Source organism: Mytilus californianus, unplaced genomic scaffold, assembly GCF_021869535.1.
Source record: "Mytilus californianus isolate M0D057914Y unplaced genomic scaffold, xbMytCali1.0.p SCAF_7, whole genome shotgun sequence".
NCBI classification, from domain to species: domain Eukaryota; kingdom Metazoa; phylum Mollusca; class Bivalvia; order Mytilida; family Mytilidae; genus Mytilus; species Mytilus californianus.
The window spans coordinates 61,228,940-61,247,877 of NW_026262723.1; the positions used below are offsets into that span (position 1 = coordinate 61,228,940).

The 18,938-nt window shown below is 29.9% G+C and overlaps 1 protein-coding gene across 8 annotated transcripts in view; it reads right to left on the reverse strand.

Annotated features, from left to right (window-relative positions):
• Positions 1-236: 236 nt before the first annotated feature.
• The window catches only part of LOC127710057 (coiled-coil domain-containing protein 33-like), a 44,639-nt gene continuing 25,937 nt past the window's right edge, over positions 237-18,938 (reverse strand). For 5 of the 8 annotated variants that reach the window (XM_052215777.1, XM_052215781.1, XM_052215780.1 and 2 more), the window contains 12 exons: positions 18,566-18,583; positions 17,071-17,142; positions 16,095-16,349; positions 14,842-14,892; positions 10,341-10,531; positions 8,225-8,484; positions 7,881-7,969; positions 7,137-7,332; positions 6,644-6,720; positions 4,254-4,367; positions 3,100-3,219; positions 237-1,466 (listed from right to left, as the gene is read on the reverse strand). In XM_052215777.1, coding sequence (XP_052071737.1) covers positions 1,407-1,466; positions 3,100-3,219; positions 4,254-4,367; positions 6,644-6,720; positions 7,137-7,332; positions 7,881-7,969; positions 8,225-8,484; positions 10,341-10,531; positions 14,842-14,892; positions 16,095-16,349; positions 17,071-17,142; positions 18,566-18,583 — 1,503 coding nt within the window. In that variant the 3' untranslated portion in view covers positions 237-1,406. Of the gene's footprint in view, positions 1,467-2,439; positions 2,497-3,099; positions 3,220-4,253; positions 4,368-6,643; positions 6,721-7,136; positions 7,333-7,880; positions 7,970-8,224; positions 8,485-10,340; positions 10,532-14,841; positions 14,893-16,094; positions 16,350-17,070; positions 17,143-18,565; positions 18,584-18,938 lie in introns of all 8 variants that reach the window. The other 3 variants (XM_052215778.1, XM_052215779.1, XM_052215782.1) reach the window with 3 other exon arrangements.

The window sequence follows — 18,938 nt, forward strand, 5'->3', positions numbered from 1 at the left end:
GCTTTGACATTGTATGTAACTCCTTGTTGGCCCACCAGTTCTACAGAAATTGCAGTCATATTTGTAAGTGGATCATTAATCAGAATAAGGCACTTTACACTGCCTTAAAAGAGTATCCTCCAAGATTGATGGTCTATTTTTCTTCAGTGCATTGCATGTATGACATTCAGACATGTCAAATCTTACAAGCCAACAAAGTAAGGTTACAGGACATGCAAAGTAAGAAACTAAGAAAGTTATATGTCATCAATTTATTTTAACAAAAATATAAATATCTAACAGTCTTAAGTGTATCACAGTTCAATATAACAAAATAACAATAAATATATCGTAAATATAATTATCTACGACTCTGCTGCTCTTTTCACAAAAAATCTTTCAATTATAAATAATCAAAAGTTATGCTGAAATGTGTAAGATGTTAAAGTATTTTTACTTGTTGAATTTTTTTGTGTGAAAAGAGCAGCATGTCTTCAGTTATGTATCACATATGCTTCTATAAAAAAGCACTATACTAATTTTCATTCAGTGACATTTCAAGGTATATACCATATCTTGATATGTCACCTGTCTGATGAAATTAAAAATGTCACTTAGAACAAAGATCTTTATTTAAGGGATACAATTAACCAGTTTTGAAAGAAATTGAATATTATAATGTTTTTCAAATTTACATTATTTTAAATTTACTTTCTCTTCAATATTGCAATCTAAATTTTTATAAATTTTAAAGATATTTAAAAATAGTTTTTTTTTTGCTTGAAAAAATCAGGTTACTAGCTAAGTACCTAATTTCCCTGAAAAATACATCCTTTGTTTTAATAACACATCTTGCAATGTGAAAGATCAATTTAAGAAGAACTTTAGACAAGGAGAACAAAGCTGTGATAAGACAACATACTGGTACATATTATCTTATAAATTCTCAGATCCAAATACATTATCATAAGGGATAATTTGTATTTCTAAAAGACAAAAATATTATCTGAAGCAGTTTAAACTATTTTAAGGTATTAGCTTTAGCTTTCCCTATGCTTATATTTTCTATCTTTTATCTACTGAGTATGTTTTCTTTTAACATCTTAATTATTGCATATTTCCAACATCATTTACAATACAAATAGACATTGTTGTCAATTAATGATGTTTCACTTTTAAGTAATTGTTCAATGCTCATAAAAAAGTGCTGTACACAAATCATGTGGAACCAATGTCTATATCTGGCAGTGCCTTACAAAGATGTGATATCCTGGAAGACATATTTGTAAATCAAAAAAAAGTTTGGACACAACCAGTCCTACAACAGTATTATAAATGATGAGTAATGATGAGTTGAGCACCTCATGTGATGAAATCCTGATCAACAGGACTAAATGCTCCTGGAAATGTTTTGACTGTTCTATATACTACCGATATAGAGGAGTTAAACGGGGACTATTTCTTCTATGAGTCTTTAAGCTGTCATTCTGAAAATAAAAAAAAAACAAAAAAATATTCAAGTATGTAACCATGTAAATAGGTAATGCAGCTACTTTAAACATATGCAGGTTTTGATTATTATAAGAAAAACCTTCTCTGATTAATTGAACTCTTTTTTCTTTACCTGACTAAATTATGATACATGTATACATAAAAGAAAGAAAAAATTCATCAACTGTAATCTATTGACACTATAAAAATTGAAAATCAATTTAAGTTTTGATACACAACTATATGTATAGCAATCTTAACAGCTACATTAATAAAGGATTAAACAAAAAAGGTGAGGATGGAATTAGTGTTAATTAAAATCTTTTGATGACTCCACTATTTTTTCTATGCTAATCTTTCTGGTGAAATACCAGAACAGTGAGAACACATGTATAAACATGTAACTATATATTTTCAAATTCAACTATGCTATTTTGAAGTTTGCCAAAATTTATCTTCTTTCATTACCCAGAAAAAAATTTGTATTTAATGATTCTGCTTTAGTAGTATATGTTTTTAATAAAAAATAAAAAAGTTCATCATTTAAAAAAAAAATGACATCAACTAACATCAAATCTTTGCAGTATATTTATTTATAAATTGGTTAATTATACATAAAATTATTATAAATGTGCAATTTTGCTGGTACACTAGTAAACTAAATGAATATACTGTGAATTCAGAAATTATTGCGTGCATTTATTATTGCGCTTTTTGAAGAATGGACCAAAATGCGATATTAATTATTGCGATTTCTGGAAAAGCTGCATACAGATACATGTATCAGATATTAGAATGTGAGTTCTTATTATTGCGATACTTACCCAGTCGCATTATTCGCATTAATAAAAACCTCGCAATAATTTCTGAATTTACAGTAGGTAAGACTTGTTTGCAAATGAGGTACAGTAAAGCACAGCTCATGGACTATCCAAAAAATAAATCCTTTAAGTGTGCTCATTGACTCACAATTTATATTATAAGTTTTCCTAAAACAGTGCTCCTCCTTCTGGTAGATAGATTACCCTTCCGAGAAAAACAAATAAAAATGAAAAAAGTATCTCAGACCAAAAAACCTATAATGCTACTGTGGAACAGAACAGAATGCTGAGAGACTTCACCTAGATGGATCACCAAACAAATGAGAAGGTATGATAAGGGCACTTATTTGGCCCCTTGAATTCAAAAATAAAAAAAAATTACAAATCTACTGAATTACATCCTTCTGATGCTCATAAGACTTTAGTCAGTCAAACATGAGTATCTTTATTTTTGAATTTTGTCCTGCATATTCGCTGTAGGGCTTCAAACTTCTTGCATTTAGAGTAAAACAGCAAAAATTACCAAAATAATCTCATTTTAAAATCTTGTCAACTATATGTAGAATATGAGCACAGCTTTACCCAAAAAGATATTTTTTTACAAAATGTATTTTACAAGGATGTTAATGTTTATTTCAGCAAAAACAAAAATTTCTAATAATAGGACTACTCCAATAAGACTTATCTTTTTTAGAATAAAAACAGATAATTTACCAGTTTATCACCAATAAAAATGATTCTTCACTTCATAAAAACTTAAAAAGATAAGATTATAGACAGGTACATTGGTCTTTATAGAAATACTTACATGTACCGGATAGTCATGTAAGACCATTCCATTAGCTCTACCAAATCCATTCTCTGCCTCATTGAGACGTATCATTAAATCAGCTCTCTCTCTACCCCATGCTCTGGAATTTTCTGCTAACTGTAAAGCATTATACATTTGTAAAAAGAAGGTATATAGTTATTTGTTTTTATAGTGATTAAGATCATAACACAATGTTGACTGTTGTACCCCAATTTTTTACAGTTTTACCTATTATGTTTGTTTTGCTCACACATTGTTGTCAATATAATGGAATTCTATGCAACAGTAATACAAGTGAGAGATTTAGCCAGTTATAAAACCAGGTTCATTCCATCATTTTCTACATAAAGAAATGCCTGTACCAAGTCAGGAATATGACAGATGTTTTCAATTGGTTCGATGTGTTTGAGCTTTTGATTCTGCCATTTGATAAAGGACTTGCCATATTGAATATTCCTTGGAGTTTGGTATTTTTGGTATTTTACTTTTTGTAACTAATTTAGTTTTGTTTATTTTGCAATTCATTTCACCATCAAATGAACATTCATAGAAAATATACACGAGTGAACCAACACCTTCTAACAGTACAAGCTGGGAGAGTAATCATGATGGATACCGAAGTATGCTGCGGTTGTCTTAAAACCTCAGGAAAATAAAACTATAAAAAGACAACATCCTGGATTACTGCAAGGAAATGCTTTATTCTGGTCTACATGTTTCGCCACTTACGGTGGAGTCTTCAGGACAATTTAATGTTTCCTCACTAAATTGTCCTGAAGACGCCACCGTAAGTGGCGAAACATGTAGACCAGAATAAAGCATTTCCTTGCAGTAATCCAGGATATTGTTGTCTTTTTATAGTTTTATATTCATAGAAAATGTTTTTTATGTCACTAAATATGACTTATAAGTGGAGTAGGAACTGCTTATCCTTCAGGAGAATTTTAGTTCACTCTTATCTTTTGTTTGGCTATAGAGTTTCCTTCAGCTTCATTTTTTATTGCAATAATTATTTCTAAACTCTCAAATAATCTAATACTCAAATATTTCAAATAATATTCAAATGTCATGGTTAAAATTTGTAAATGAATTGTCTGAAGGGAGAAATGTTATATCTCATTGGATACAAAGGGTAAAATCAATATAATTACCTGTCTTTCAAGGGAGGCAATCCTGGCTTCTGACTTCTCCAAGGCTTGATACATTTCAAATTTATCTGAATCATTTCCAGTATTTGTCTGACCACCAGCACCTCGTAACTGATCCTATAAAGATAAAAGAAATCATTCTAAAATACATGTAAAATTATTTTGAGAAAGGAGTAGGCCGGGTAAGACCCCTTTTTGGCCTCAAAATATAGCATTTTTACAAATTTGTTGAAATGTAAACTTTTAGCTTTTTATTGGAAAGTAGAATACTTATGTTTCAAAAATATTGGCTGTTTTTGACAACACAATGCTAATGCATCAGGTACTAGCATCATAAATTCATACAAAATTACTGAAATCTTCACAATTTTAGCATTTCTGCTAATTTTAAGACGATTATTGTTTAAAATGGAAGTGGCTGCATTTGTGTTCACTCTTTATATTTTAATATATATGGTATTTGATGATAATACATCACATATATAAAGGTTGAGACTAAACACCAATGCAGCCTCTTACATTTTAGACAAAAACCATCTAAAAAGTGACGTTTTATGGCATATTTGATAGATTTTTCATATTAAAGCTTGAATTTGAGCGTCTTAAATGACCAAATCAGTTCAATTCTTTGCAATAAACAAATTGAATCAACTGAAGTAGATACTTAAGCGTTTAAAAAATGTCAAAAATCTTTCATCAGATGTATTTCAATTTTAGACCAAAACTAGCCCTTACCGCACCCTCTCCTTCGAATTGGGATTGAATACCAAAGTAATTTTATTACAATTGTTGCAGAACTGATACAGTTTCTGTATCTTGCCATTGCTATACAGGTGCTGATAACATTTGATCTTCAATAAACTTAGTTCAATGCTTATAGGTTGCCATAAGGAGGAATGAACCATATTGAATATCATCTGAAAAAAAGAGTTTGTGAGAGTATGCTCCATTCTGTAGTGCTTTTGTTTTGAATAGTTTAGACTTTCTTCAGGTTTCATGTACAATGTACCTGGATTTTACCAAAAAGAAATTTGTCATCTTTTTAACTATAACCATTATGATGTGGCTACTGCTATTTATATAAGCTGCGTTGTAAAGACACATCATTTACCATGCCAGGAACCAATTCCTGTACCAAAACTAGAAGCTCTAAAGAGCCTGTGTCGCTCACCTAGGTCTATGTGCATATTCAACAAAGGACACTCTCCAACATTGTAGACAAGAATAGAACTCATGACAAAAATCTCTTTTTTGTTGATCTTGTATTGCTGATTCTTTTGTCTGTTTAGTTTTTCTCTATCTTCTTTAGTGTTTGCTCAAAACACAAAAGAGGGTAGGCAAAAACGAAAAACAAAAATGGTAAAATTTGTCATTGAAGGGCAATAACTCCTAAAAGAAGTCCCCTGACAGTTTTGACATAAATAGACAATTGGTAGAGCTCAACATTCTAAACCTTTCTGCCCTTGTCAGATTTCCTCTATTTATAACGGTTTCAAAATAATAGACAAAAGTTGCATTTTACCCCTATGTTCTAATTTTTGCCATGTCGGCCATCTTGGTTCGCAGGCGGGGTCATTGGACACATTTTTTCAATTAGATACCCCAATGATTATGGTAAAGTTTGGTCAAATTTGGTCCAGTGGTTTCAGAGAAGAAGATTTTTGTAAATGTTAACGGATGACTACGACGGATGTCAAGTGATGAGAAAAGCTCACTTTAGGTGAGCTAAAAAGACAGATCATTCTTTTCAGAAAAGTACAGAAAATAAATTATGACTCATTTTACATATTGATGGACGTGCTTATGATCAATTTTTGTATGAACAAATATAGAGCTGTAACTCAATGATAAATATATCAACCATAAGAAAATGCAAAATTGATATTTGACTCAATAGACCTTATCGCTGTTTGGGAATCTGCTACGCTTGACCTGAGAATCTGCGGCACTTGAACTATTGATGTCATACAACAATCACTTTTCCATTGAGACGTCAGACATTTTCTTTTGTGACGTCAAAATTTTACAGGAACCTTTGTGATGTCCAGTATTGGCGGACAAATAGCGATAAGGTGTATTAGGAGCCTCAGGTACACACAAATAATAGGTTCAATATATTTCATGCATGACATAGGAAATCTAGGCGAGTAAATTCTATTTTCTTAGTCTATGGCTGGAATTTCTTGGAAGGGTAAGTCAATTGGAATAAAACAAATTTGATCTGCAATTCATCAATATTCATCTTCTTACACATGACATACCAAACATGAGCTCTATACTCAAAAGTCACGTATCAGTTGGAATGACAAAAGAATTAAATGGGAGAAAACATTTGCCACTCAGCCTCTAAGAAGGAAATAAATGTTTCTTTGGTACCATTCAATCTAACTTACTTTAAGATCCTCTATTTGTGTACGTAAATGTTTATTTTCTTGTAATAAAGCTTCATTTGCTTCCTGACCAGCATGATCTGAAATCAAATTAAACAAAATTTTTAATCATGTAAAAATACAAATTCTCTGAAAATCTGCCTATATATGATTTAATTTTTTTCAAAACTTTTTTTTTTTCTAGAAATCAATCTTATCTTTTCATGTTTAAAAAAAATAAAATAAAAAGCTTCAAACAACCCATAAAGGAACAAGACATCTGGACCCATATGTATTTGTCCATTATATAAATAATTTACAACTGAAGTAGCAAAGTGAAGTGAACAAGCAGGCTTTTATTATAAGTTCAACATATTGAAAAATTGTCCAAAGGTTTCTGCACTGTATATAAACAAAAACCTTTTTGTTAATGCATCTAATATTTTTACAAACAGCTTATCAGTCATTTTCATTTTCAAATACATTTATACTTTTTAATAATAACAACTTGTCATACCTTTCTGATTTTTCGATCTGTCTCTATGTTGTTTATCTAGAACCTTTTCCATCTTTTCTATAACTTTTTCTTGTGAACGGCATGTTTCTTCCACTTTCTTCCATTTGGCACTTTTCTCCTGCATTCTAAGAAGCTGTTCTTTCTGTTTGTTAAACTGGTGTGTCATGTGTAAATAGTTCTTCTGGGCATCATTTTTCTACAATACAAGTTGAACAATATTTTATTATCAGATTTTTGTACATCAACCAAGCTATCATATGACATCCAAAATTTTGCTAGATTTCTAAGATCTAAGAAAAGCAAACCATTTATAGTCCAGAGAGTGGGTAACATATCCAAACAAGGTTGTTAACCTCAGCCATAAATCAAACACTCAAACATATTGTAGAAAAAGCTGATATGGATTTTTTGACTTTTTGGTTTATAGGATCTAGCTCTAGAAAGATAATGGTTAAAAAAAAACGGATATGACAAAAAAATGGTAATTATTTAACGAGAAAGGGAGGTGGAGAATTGGACATAAAAATAAAAGTGGAGATTTGAAAGACAACAATCTATTAAAGCCAAATAAATCAAGGTACCTGTAAATGTCAAAATACCATCTCCAAGAATGAATATACTATTAGGTAAGGTAAAAAAATGTATGAAGCACTGCCATTAAGTTAATATTAATTCCATTTATTTTTATTTTTAAAATCAACTTTATTACAAATTTCCAACTAAAGGGAGATAATTCATACAAACCTTTATAAGTTCATTCTGCAGAGCTTGTACTTTCATTTTATAAGCTTTCACATCATTTGTCTGTGAATGTAATGTTTGTTTCAATCCAGCTAAAATAAAGACATATTGTTGATAAATATCTACAACAATTAATTTTATTTGAGAATAATTGATATAAAGACATACGAGCAAGCTGAAATGATCATTATTTCTATTATAAAGCCATTATCATTCCAATCAAACTAACATTTAATGTTGATTTTATTGACTTTATTGAAGTTTAATATTGAATCACCTATAAAGTAATCTTATTTTGAATTTACTGAAAGAGCATTAGCCACATAAAATAAAGATTGGCTACTAACCATATCTTGACATAATTTCTGGCTTTGTCATGCCATCAAGTTCTGCCGATTCAATCATCAGTTTACTTGCGTCGTTGTAATTTGCCAAATCCCTACGTAACTGACTGTTGTTTGCCTCAAGCTCTTGTATCTGTGCCCTGAGAGCTAATATATCTTGGCCCATTTTATGAACGGCCGATCGGTAATTTTCCAATTCTCTCATTTGATGATCCATAACAGATAACGAGGTTTTATCTAAATCATCTGGTGGTCTTCGATGTCTGTAATAAGAACGAGTTAGAGTATTCACTAAGGTGAAATATGACAATTACACTTGCTGAATATTTGAACATAAATCTACTGTACCTTTTATAGAATTAATGTCTATCTAATCTTATATTGTCCATTGGGTAAAGTATCCTAGTTACACGAAATTAATTACTTGTGATTGATACTGTAAACAAGATTACTGATTGTAAATAGATCTCTAATTCAAGTGAACTAATGCCAAGACCTATTTGGGAATCAAATTCAGCCTAATATCATATGATACTTGCTAAATTTTACATTTGATTCAACCTGCACATCATAATCTTTATTTTCGCTCTTGACATATTTTTAAGTTTGAGATATCAGCTGGTCATTTTGTTGGTTCTTTAATCTACTAATCAACACTGTAAACAAGCAGATTTATACAAAGTTTTATATCATTTTGGGCACTGTATTAAACAGTATGGAGTTGGCAAAACTAATTCTAATTCTTCAAATTAACAGTAAAATTGAGAATGGAAATGGGGAATGTGTCAAAGAGACAACAACCCGACCATAGAACAGACAACAGCAGTACCAATTTGTCTTTTTAGTGCAGTGCATTGCATTATTTTACATTATTTATTTTCATAAACACAAGAACTATGTTTATCTTCTTGTTAGTTTATTGAAAATATAAATTGATTTGCATGTAAACATGCAAAGAAAAATAATTTCTTAATTAGTCAGCATAAGGACTCAAGCTTCCAAATCAATACAGCTTTCGTTTACAAATTTCCCAATGACTTAGTTACAAGTAACATGCAAGAACAAATTTCTAGGTGGTAGAAGCTTTTAGAGATAAGTGAATATGATCTCTTTCATATTCTTAAACAAGGTTGCATTAACTACTTGCATTTATACATTACAATAGCATAATGGAAGATAGGCATGTTCATACCCCATCCAAGTTATAATTTGTACTTCATGTTTTTCATTTTATGGACGTAAATATGAATAAAAAGAAATAAAGCTAAAGTTTTATTAAAAGTGCTTTTCCTGCATAACATGAGCTGAGTCGGATAGAAATCGACCTTATGCAAGTGCATGTATACATGTATAAGACTTTGATTGATTTTGGAACATTCAAATACGAAATAAAAGATGAATTTTAGTTTGTTTTGTAGGGTTTTATAACATCTCAATTTTCAAACAGTTACAGACGTTCAGTAAGAGATTTTTTCAACCTGAAATAAGTTAACAGATATATTGATATTCATTTGCATAAGGACGATTTCTATCCGGAGCAGCTCATGTGACATAAATTTCCAGAATCCCATCAATTGAAATTTAAAAAAAAAAACATGTTTTCCCTTTTATTGTGTTAAAATTTTGACATAAAAGAGAGATGTTTGTTTCTTTCTACATTATGTATCTTTCACTAAATTTTGGCAGCTACCTGCCTTTGAAAAAAAAACTAAAGGCAACACCGCTCATCAAGATCTAGCACATTCCAATACTTTACTTAACTTTTCATATTTTTTTGGCAAACATGGATTGCATCAAGTTCCTATGATAAATGGATTATCTTTATTATTTTGATTCAATGAATGGCTTAAGAAGAAATGACTGCGGGAACATCTACACCTGTAATATACTGTGTTGTACAAGTATTATCTGTAGGTCCAATGATGTATTTTCAAATGGTATAAAAAATTGCAACACACATGCTTAAAATTTCATTTAAAAATTGGAAGCAGAGATAAAGTGCTGAACTGTATTATAATCTTGGAATTACTTATTTTGTCCAAATTATCAAAAATGAAAAATACCTTTTTTGACTAAAATGCACAACAAAATATAAGCTACAGAAGTTGTTTATCCATACCTTTCACTTATGGAGGTACCATAGGCCCCAGGCATTGTGGTGTCTGCTGGTGGTTGATGTCTAACTCGGATTGTTGGACTCTGGGTTGTCCTTTGTCCAGTCTGACTATTTGGGTCCACAAATATGTACTGGTATTCTGGTAAAACAGTTTCCACAGCTTCATATGGTGGCATCTCTCCATCTTTGATGGGCTAAAATGAATTCAACATGGGTCTTAAAAAAATAATTCAGGAATAAAGGTATTATACCTTGTTTATCTTACAGACTTAAAGTTTGATTTTGTGAGATGATACATGTATATATAAGATCCCAGAAGACAAACATCGGAGCCATTAAAAATCTACCAGATAGATATCAAAAAGTTTTTAAGGTCTTCCCTCTATTCTATTCTTGTTCTAACTTTAAATCTAGGTCATTGCATTAAATTTGCTGTTTCATATAATAGTATTGCAGGCAAATCATGAATAAACTTTTAAACAAATGATATAAAAAGCACAGTTTATCTGTGAAAAATTATTAAATAAAACAATGTATTCAAAACAGAAATGTAGTTATAATAAAATTACTTAACATTTTCAGTGAAAATTTAACTTTTCTCATAACCGTAATAATAGCTGGAAGAAAAAACAAAATAAAAGTTTTATACATTTTGTGTATTTGTCTGTAGTGTTGTATGTACCTGATGAAGGTTACTCCTGAAACATGTGTCATGTGCACTGTAAATAGCATAAGGAGTTTACTGATATACAATACTATAAAACTGTAATAAGGCACCTTTATTCTTTAATTCTATTTTTAAATGATTTACTGTAGTGTGCTTAAGACACAATCAAAGCAAACAAAATACAACAATAACATACTAAAGCAAACTGCTCCAAATACATTTTAATTGTCATAAAGTGTTGAGAAATACACTGCTATCCATCTTTTCCTTTAAAACTTGATTAATAAAAAATTTAGAAAAATAAAATTTAGCTCTTTCTTTGATTTTATGATAGAATCTTTACGCTTCATTCGAATATTTCAAAATTATCTAAAGGATTCAAAAGAAACTTTCCTATTCAGTAAAATGGAAGCATATATCTTCAGGAAGATAAAAGATTTAATATCTAAATTAAAAATAAATATCTTCAAATTATTCCACATGACAAGACATAAAACTCACCTCTGTAGTATAAGGTCTATAATACATTGTAGCCATTTTGAATTCTTTAAAAAAAATTCAACTGCTTTTAAAACTGTCCTAGATATTTCTTTATCCAGTAAATCAAATCAGTATTATAAAACTTTTCTGTCTATAATTTCAACTTGGCATGTAATCAAATGCTATAGGTAAATATACTTTGATGACCTAACACATAATACACAAATATATTCCAATTTTGTCACCTTTTAAATTCCATGTCAAATAATGTGTATTCCCTTTTCATCAAAATAGAATCATAAATCTCCTCAATTAAAGTGTATACTCCATGCTATGTTAACTTTTCATGACCAGAACAATACATGATATCTTAAGTCTATTGTTTTTTAAATGAATATTTCATGATGATAGGCACAACCAATTAGATCAGGTAAGAAAATCAATAAAGTTAAGATTTTAATATACAGGTACACTCAAATAATACTGTTTACACTGTACATCTTAGTAACCAGGACTTGTTTACACTTGAGTTCAACAGGTAGTTATAAGGTGAATTTTGATTGGATCAATAAATTTAAGTTTTCTATAGAAGTTATTTAAACAGTAAAAGAAATTGTTTGAATTTCCCGCTGTGAAAACTGTTGCCAGATTATGGTAAATGGTACTCTATTGTCACTGATTAATATGAAGAACTTCTTTTGTATAGTTTGAATGAGATTAATGATATTAAATTCTTTTATTATAAAAAAATCAATAAAAAAGAATACAAAGAAATTAGGTTATCTTAACAGTTTGTTTATATCTAGTACTAATATATTAGTATAATACTTGTCCAAGTTTATATAAAGGAAAGTTATAATCATAATAAACTTTAACTGTTAAAGCTTACACAATGTAGTCACAGATGAAAACAAGTCTTAAAATCCTCTAATAAAATAAGAAACATAATATTTATCTAAATTTATAACCATCATAATTCATGGCACTATGGACCATTTTGGCAGTTTATGAACATGACACCCGTTTTGAATAAAAAGTTCTAGAAATACAGGGAATCATATGTTCATATCAATTTTTTGGAGATATCTTTAAATGCCTGTTGGCTTTCACTTTGAACTATTTGTAAAAATACACTTGGCATGTCATTCCTTTTTTTTTTTACAGAGGACCAATTTTCTTTTTATGAAGTTTGTTATATTAATTTTTGTTCTTACATAATTTTTGAATGTACCAGTTTCCTCAGCTGGTTTAAACTCTTTGATATATTTAATTGCTGTATCCAACAACATGTTGTTTTCAATTATTTCATTTTGTCATTGCTTTCAGGGAATGGTCCTAGTGAAAATGTGAATTAAAATGGAGTGCCAGTTCATATAGGTCCCTTTCAGGGAATGGTCCTAGTGAAAATGTGAATTAAAATGGAGTGCCAGTTCATATAGAATATACCCTATAAATAAACAGTGTAATTACCAAGCAGGATACAAATACCATTACAATTTGAAAGACTTCAATAAACCTACCAGAAGATGGAAAATAATATTGACAGAAATATTAAGGGAGAGATAATGAAAAAAAAAAGAAATAGAGAGAGAGAGAGTGTGTGAGAGCAGTTAAGGTGTACTGAATAATAAAAACTAAAAAGGTCTAATTTGAAGAAAGTCAACATATTTTCATTGAATGCATACCAAAGATTAGGAAGCTCTTATAAAAATCTACTTAGGAATATGCAAAAAACAAATTAGAGGAAAGACAGACAGACATAAACCAGTATACCCTGCCCCTCTTCTTCCAAAGCAAGGTTATAATGAATCCACCTTTTTTGCTATGTTTATTAGCTTTTATAAAGAATAAGCACTCAGGCTTGTTTTTTTTTAACAAACAATCCCAATATTTTACACCACAGTATAGAAATAAAATAATTTCAATTTGACCTTGTATCATATAAGGTTTTTTATTATTATTTAACAACATTCTGACTGTTCAATAAAGAAAGATAAACATTTGAGAGTAACCGTAATTTACCTTGATTTGATATAACAGCTAAACTATTTGAGTGGATACACTCAAGTACAGAAGAAAATCAAAAGCAAAAACAGAAGAAAAACACCATGGCAAAAAAAAAAAAAAATGACAAAAAGACAAACAATAGTCCACACAACAATACATGGAAAGATTGAGCTTCACAAACTCCAACAATAACTAGTGATGAACTTAGGTACTCTAGAAGGATTAGCAGTTCTTGCTTCACTGGTCAGAACCAATGTTTTGCTTATCATGCTTATGGTACATAAATATCTGATGATAAATGGGAGATGATAAAAAGGAAAACAAGAGATGAGATTTTGGATATGAAAGGTGGAACATTTCTGTGGTCATCTGTAGCATCCACAAATATTCCATAAAGGTCAACTTAATAATGATGGTGTCCATAAAACTCCAGTCATGCTTCAGTGATTCCCTATATAATCAACCAAATTTTTCCCACAAAGGGGGGGGGGCCTGGGACCCCCCTCCTAAATCTGCCTCTGCTGTCATCAATTTTAGTTCTCAAACCACCTTCCCTTTCAACTTCTAGATGTAATTCAAGATAGAAAACACACTTAAATATATTGTTGATATATTTTATTTAAAGTTTGATTGCATACATGGGATCTGCATAGTCACTATTCATTGAATTATTCAATGAGATTACATCATTTTTATTGCAAAAACTGAAGTTAAAGAATAATGCTAGATTACTTTCATTCTTTTTTAGAAGCTCCTGGATAAAGTCTGCTTCATATGATAAAGGAACAAGTCATCAAGAGGAAGAGTACTTACCCTTCCAGAGCACCTGGGTCCATAGTGTGGTTTGTGTCCTGAATCTTTTGCTTTCTGTGTACACTGAAGTGTTTTATGAACTTTTTGCGTTTTTTTTTTTGGTCATGATGTTGTCTGTTTTTTTTTTTTTTACTTATAATTTTTTATTTCTCTTTGTTATCTTCTCCCATTTTTCACGCTTATTCTGTAGATCAAATATAGATCAACCATTACTCAAAATAAATGAAAAGAACACTGAATAATTTCATGCATCTGAAGCACTTTTCTGGATTTATTTTCTGAGGTAATTTAGAAGCAAACCTCAATATAAAAACTTAGAAGAGATCACTATTAATCAATTTATTAAAAGATTTAAAAGTAAAGAACAAAAGCAGGTTAAAAAAGTTAATTTTTAACACATACCTCTAATAACCCAAAGACATTAAACATTTCACCACAAAGCAAATAAAGAACAAAGACTCTATTTGGTAAAATGTTTATAAAATGACTAAAAGTCATTTAATTAGCATGCAAACTAGCATAAATTTCATAAAATACCTGATTTTCATCATATCTAGCTAAATGGTATACTCTATACATCAAAGGAGGCTGTTCAAAAATGAAGGCCTTAATTATTTTGTAGTTCTTGTGAATATTGATATATATTATGAAATATGAAATATGAAATATGTAAATTTGATTTATTTTCAAAGTCATTGTCTACATTTAATACTATTTCATGTTATCAATATAATACTAAATATTGTGGTAAACAAATATGTAATTTTGTTTAGACTTGGTACTATGCACTGGTTAAAGAAGTTGCTAATAGCTAGTCACTTTCTACCTCAGAGAATAATCAAAACACATTTTTTTTGCTTGTTCTAAAAAGTTAAAGTAACCATGTCACTATTAAAGGCATAATTTTTAACATATGATATGGGAAATGGTTTTATTAGCTGAAAATTAAGCCTCTTTACATGACAAAAAATTACATTTACCATATTTAACATCAATGATAAGTTTTTAGTTACATGTAGTAATGCAAGGAACTATTTTATATTTTGTAAATATAAAAAAATTAACATTTTGCATTTGTCAACAGCAGAGGTACTCTGAAGGGTCATGACCAAAAATTATACGAATCATATGTTGGGTCCTTTGCACAGATCATCATTAATTTTCCATTTTTACAAGATAATTATTTCTAATTACAGACAAGTCAAATAAAAATGGGAATGCTTTTTAACATTGATAATTATGATAATAAAAAACATTTTTGATGACTTAAAATAAGCAAGTAATTATTTTTGTTTTCAGAATTTCACCAGATCTTTCTTTCCAGGCTTACAAAGCTGATTTAATGTGTCAATGCTGTGGAAACTAGAATTTTGGGGGAATCAGATGGGGTCTAAACAGTATTTGATGCCATAAAGTTGATTATTCTTGTAAGTTGTAAGAAGAATAACCTGTAAATATACACTTATTCAAAAAATGTCTAGTGAATATACAGTACAATATAGTCAACAAGTGAGATGGATTGATATAAGTTTTTCTTGTTTCCAAATCCCTATTTTCTGTGGTATATTCTTAATTTGTGTGCTTTTGAAAAATAAAATATTGTTGAAACTAATATGTACAGTTAAATCATTCTTCGTGCTTGTGCATTATTGACTAACTAACAAAAGAACAATAAAAGTGCAAATTGTGACATATATCATATAAAAAATTAAAATATATCATCTATAATTTTCATTGAAAATTGACAATTTAAGATTTGTGTTGCATATATTGTAGATATTCAATCTTACCGACATTGGTCTTTTGACTTTCTTCTGTAGATAATAAGCAGGTCCTACTGGTTCCATAACTGGTTCCATCAGTACCTGAGAATCAACAGTAATATCCTGTGAATAGTCCTGCATAGTTGTATTGGTCGGATCATCTGTATGTGTTATTAACATAATATCTGGACTAGTTGTACGATAATATCCCTGAGGTTCAGGGAACAGGTTCAGTTCTGGTAGATTATCCACATTACTGGTTGACACCATACTATCTGGATTCTGAAAAGAGACAAATTTGAATACTTTCAAATTGGTGTCCTTTATTTCTTAAACCTACAAGCAAAAGGAGGTAAATGCAAAAAGTTTTGAAAAAAAACTAGTGTTATTTTCTTATCTGTAATTAAACATTTGCATTTACTACTTTCCTCCTTAAAAACATCATTTAGGAATATGGATTTTCTAGCTTGAAGTCAGAGTAAAACATCTGAGTAAGGTTACATGTCTTCCTCTGAACTATTACCTTGTCAGCTAAAATGTTCAAAATCAAACTCAGCATGGTGATTTAGTATAAAGCGAGGCATAACGTCCTGAAGATATACTTGCAATATTTTCTGCCAGCAATCAATTGATCAGTCATCCATGAAGTGCATAGACTCTTAAGGATATAAAAGCTAAGGGTATGGTACAGACTTGTATTTTGACATTGAATTGTCTATATTTTGTTTGCTTCTGTATGTGGGTTGATGTCTTATTGACACCTGTGTCACATTTCAATCTATATATATATGTAATATATGTACAAGATATCTTATAAATGGTTCAGGCCTTGCGGTCATAAAACTTTCGAGCACAATTTTCGTACTCAAGACTCAGAAATCAACCAATCAAAATCATGGATTTGGTGTTTCCAGCACAAATTTTGTACTCCGAGTTCTGAGTAAAGTTTTGTGACCGAGAGCCCTGATACTTAACCGTGTTTCAATATGCTATAGGAACTTACATTTGTAGTTATTAATCTGAGAATCATTCCTACTGTTGGCTGTTTTCCTTCTATTGTTACATATTCTGTTCCCTGTAATATAGCAGCAACATTGATCAGTGTATGAAGTTTATAGTAACAATATAAAATAGTTTAAATAAAGGGAACAGTAGTATACCGCTGTTCAAAAGTCATAAATCGACTAAGAGATAACAAGTTCCAGGTTACAAACTAAAACCGAGGGAAACACATCAACTATAAGAGGAAAACAACGGAACAACAGAAACACTGAAGTGCAACAAAAACAAACACCAACATACATAGGAACGGACTATTTGATAACAACTGCCATATTCCTGACTTGGTGCAGGACATTTTAAGAAAAAATGGTGGGTTGAACCTGGTTTTATGGCTAGCCAAACCTGTTACATGGTTGGCTTTGTAAGACCATTTCTACAGCAACATAAAAATCATTTGGTCTTCAACATGAGAAACATAATTTACCAGTTTAACTGTTAATACATTCTTTTGGTTTAGTCACTGCTATAACTACATGTATTTTGTAGCAGTATCTTCTAACATTGCTGTAAGATAAGAAGAATCAACTTTGGGGGAAAATACCAGCTATTGTCATGTAGAAATATTCCCAAATGAATTCGGCGACAACTTATTAAATCTATTTTAAAATTTCCAAAAGATAAACATATACATTCTTAAATGACAAAAGAGAATTTTCAGTAATCCCCTTTAATATTTCTAATCATGAAAAACTGCTTAAAATCAGCAGTAAGGATATTACATACCGGTAATGTTCATATTTATCAAATCAAAAATACCAAATTTTTATTATTCAATCTTTACAGAGCAGTTTGCCTAAAAAAAGCATAATTCTATATGTACTTTAATGATTTATACAGGTATATAATTAAAAGAAACACATGCTCACAAAACACAAAATTTAATCAATTTAAATATCCCCAAATTAATTACAAAATACATTTTCAGAATCAGCTGGGTGCATGATTATGTCTTAATGACATCAAAAGTCAAAATCTTTGATTGGGCAATAAAAAAATTTCAAACAATAGTGCTGTTTTTTTTTTTATATCGACAGTGCAAGGGCTGTATAGCCACTCAAGGTCATAAAACATTGCTGTAGCTGTTGTTCCAAGTTGAATTTTTAAGAATTTTCAAGGCAATATTTGTCTTTTGTGAACCTATTTCTTTATCTAGCACATATAAAATATATTTCAAAACATGAAAATATTCACAAGAAAAGATGATAAATATGTTGATATGTTTTATGCTCTTATAAAAAATATATGCATCTTATATGGTAGATAGCTAATGACGAAATAATCATGCATTAATACAATAGAATATAATCAGTAGTATAATTTCAAGAGGAAGAACTTCTTAAAGAAGGAGAGTAGTATACTAGTAAAATCGATAATAAAGGGAGATAATTCAAACTATCTACTATGTTTCTAGCATGACTATATGCAAATTTACTTACTTTGTTATCCTTAGATGACTTTTAGGTCAAAGAAAAATGATATCAAATAATGTTTTAACATATAATAGAAATAAACAATGCACAAGGCCCATCTTTAAACTAAAAATAAAGTTTTTGTAAGTATTTTTAAAAAGCTTTACTAAGCACAAAATATGGGTTGATTTCTGTTGAATTCCTAAATTCTATATAAAAAAGAAGCCATCAATTACTTTTTATGCTTCATTTGTCTACTGCAAATTCAGAAATTATTGTGTGCATTTATTATTGCGATTTTTGATGAAAAGACAAAATGTGAGTTTAATTATTACGATTTCAGAAAAATCTGAATACAGATATATGTATCAGTTATCATAATGCCAGATATTATTGCAAT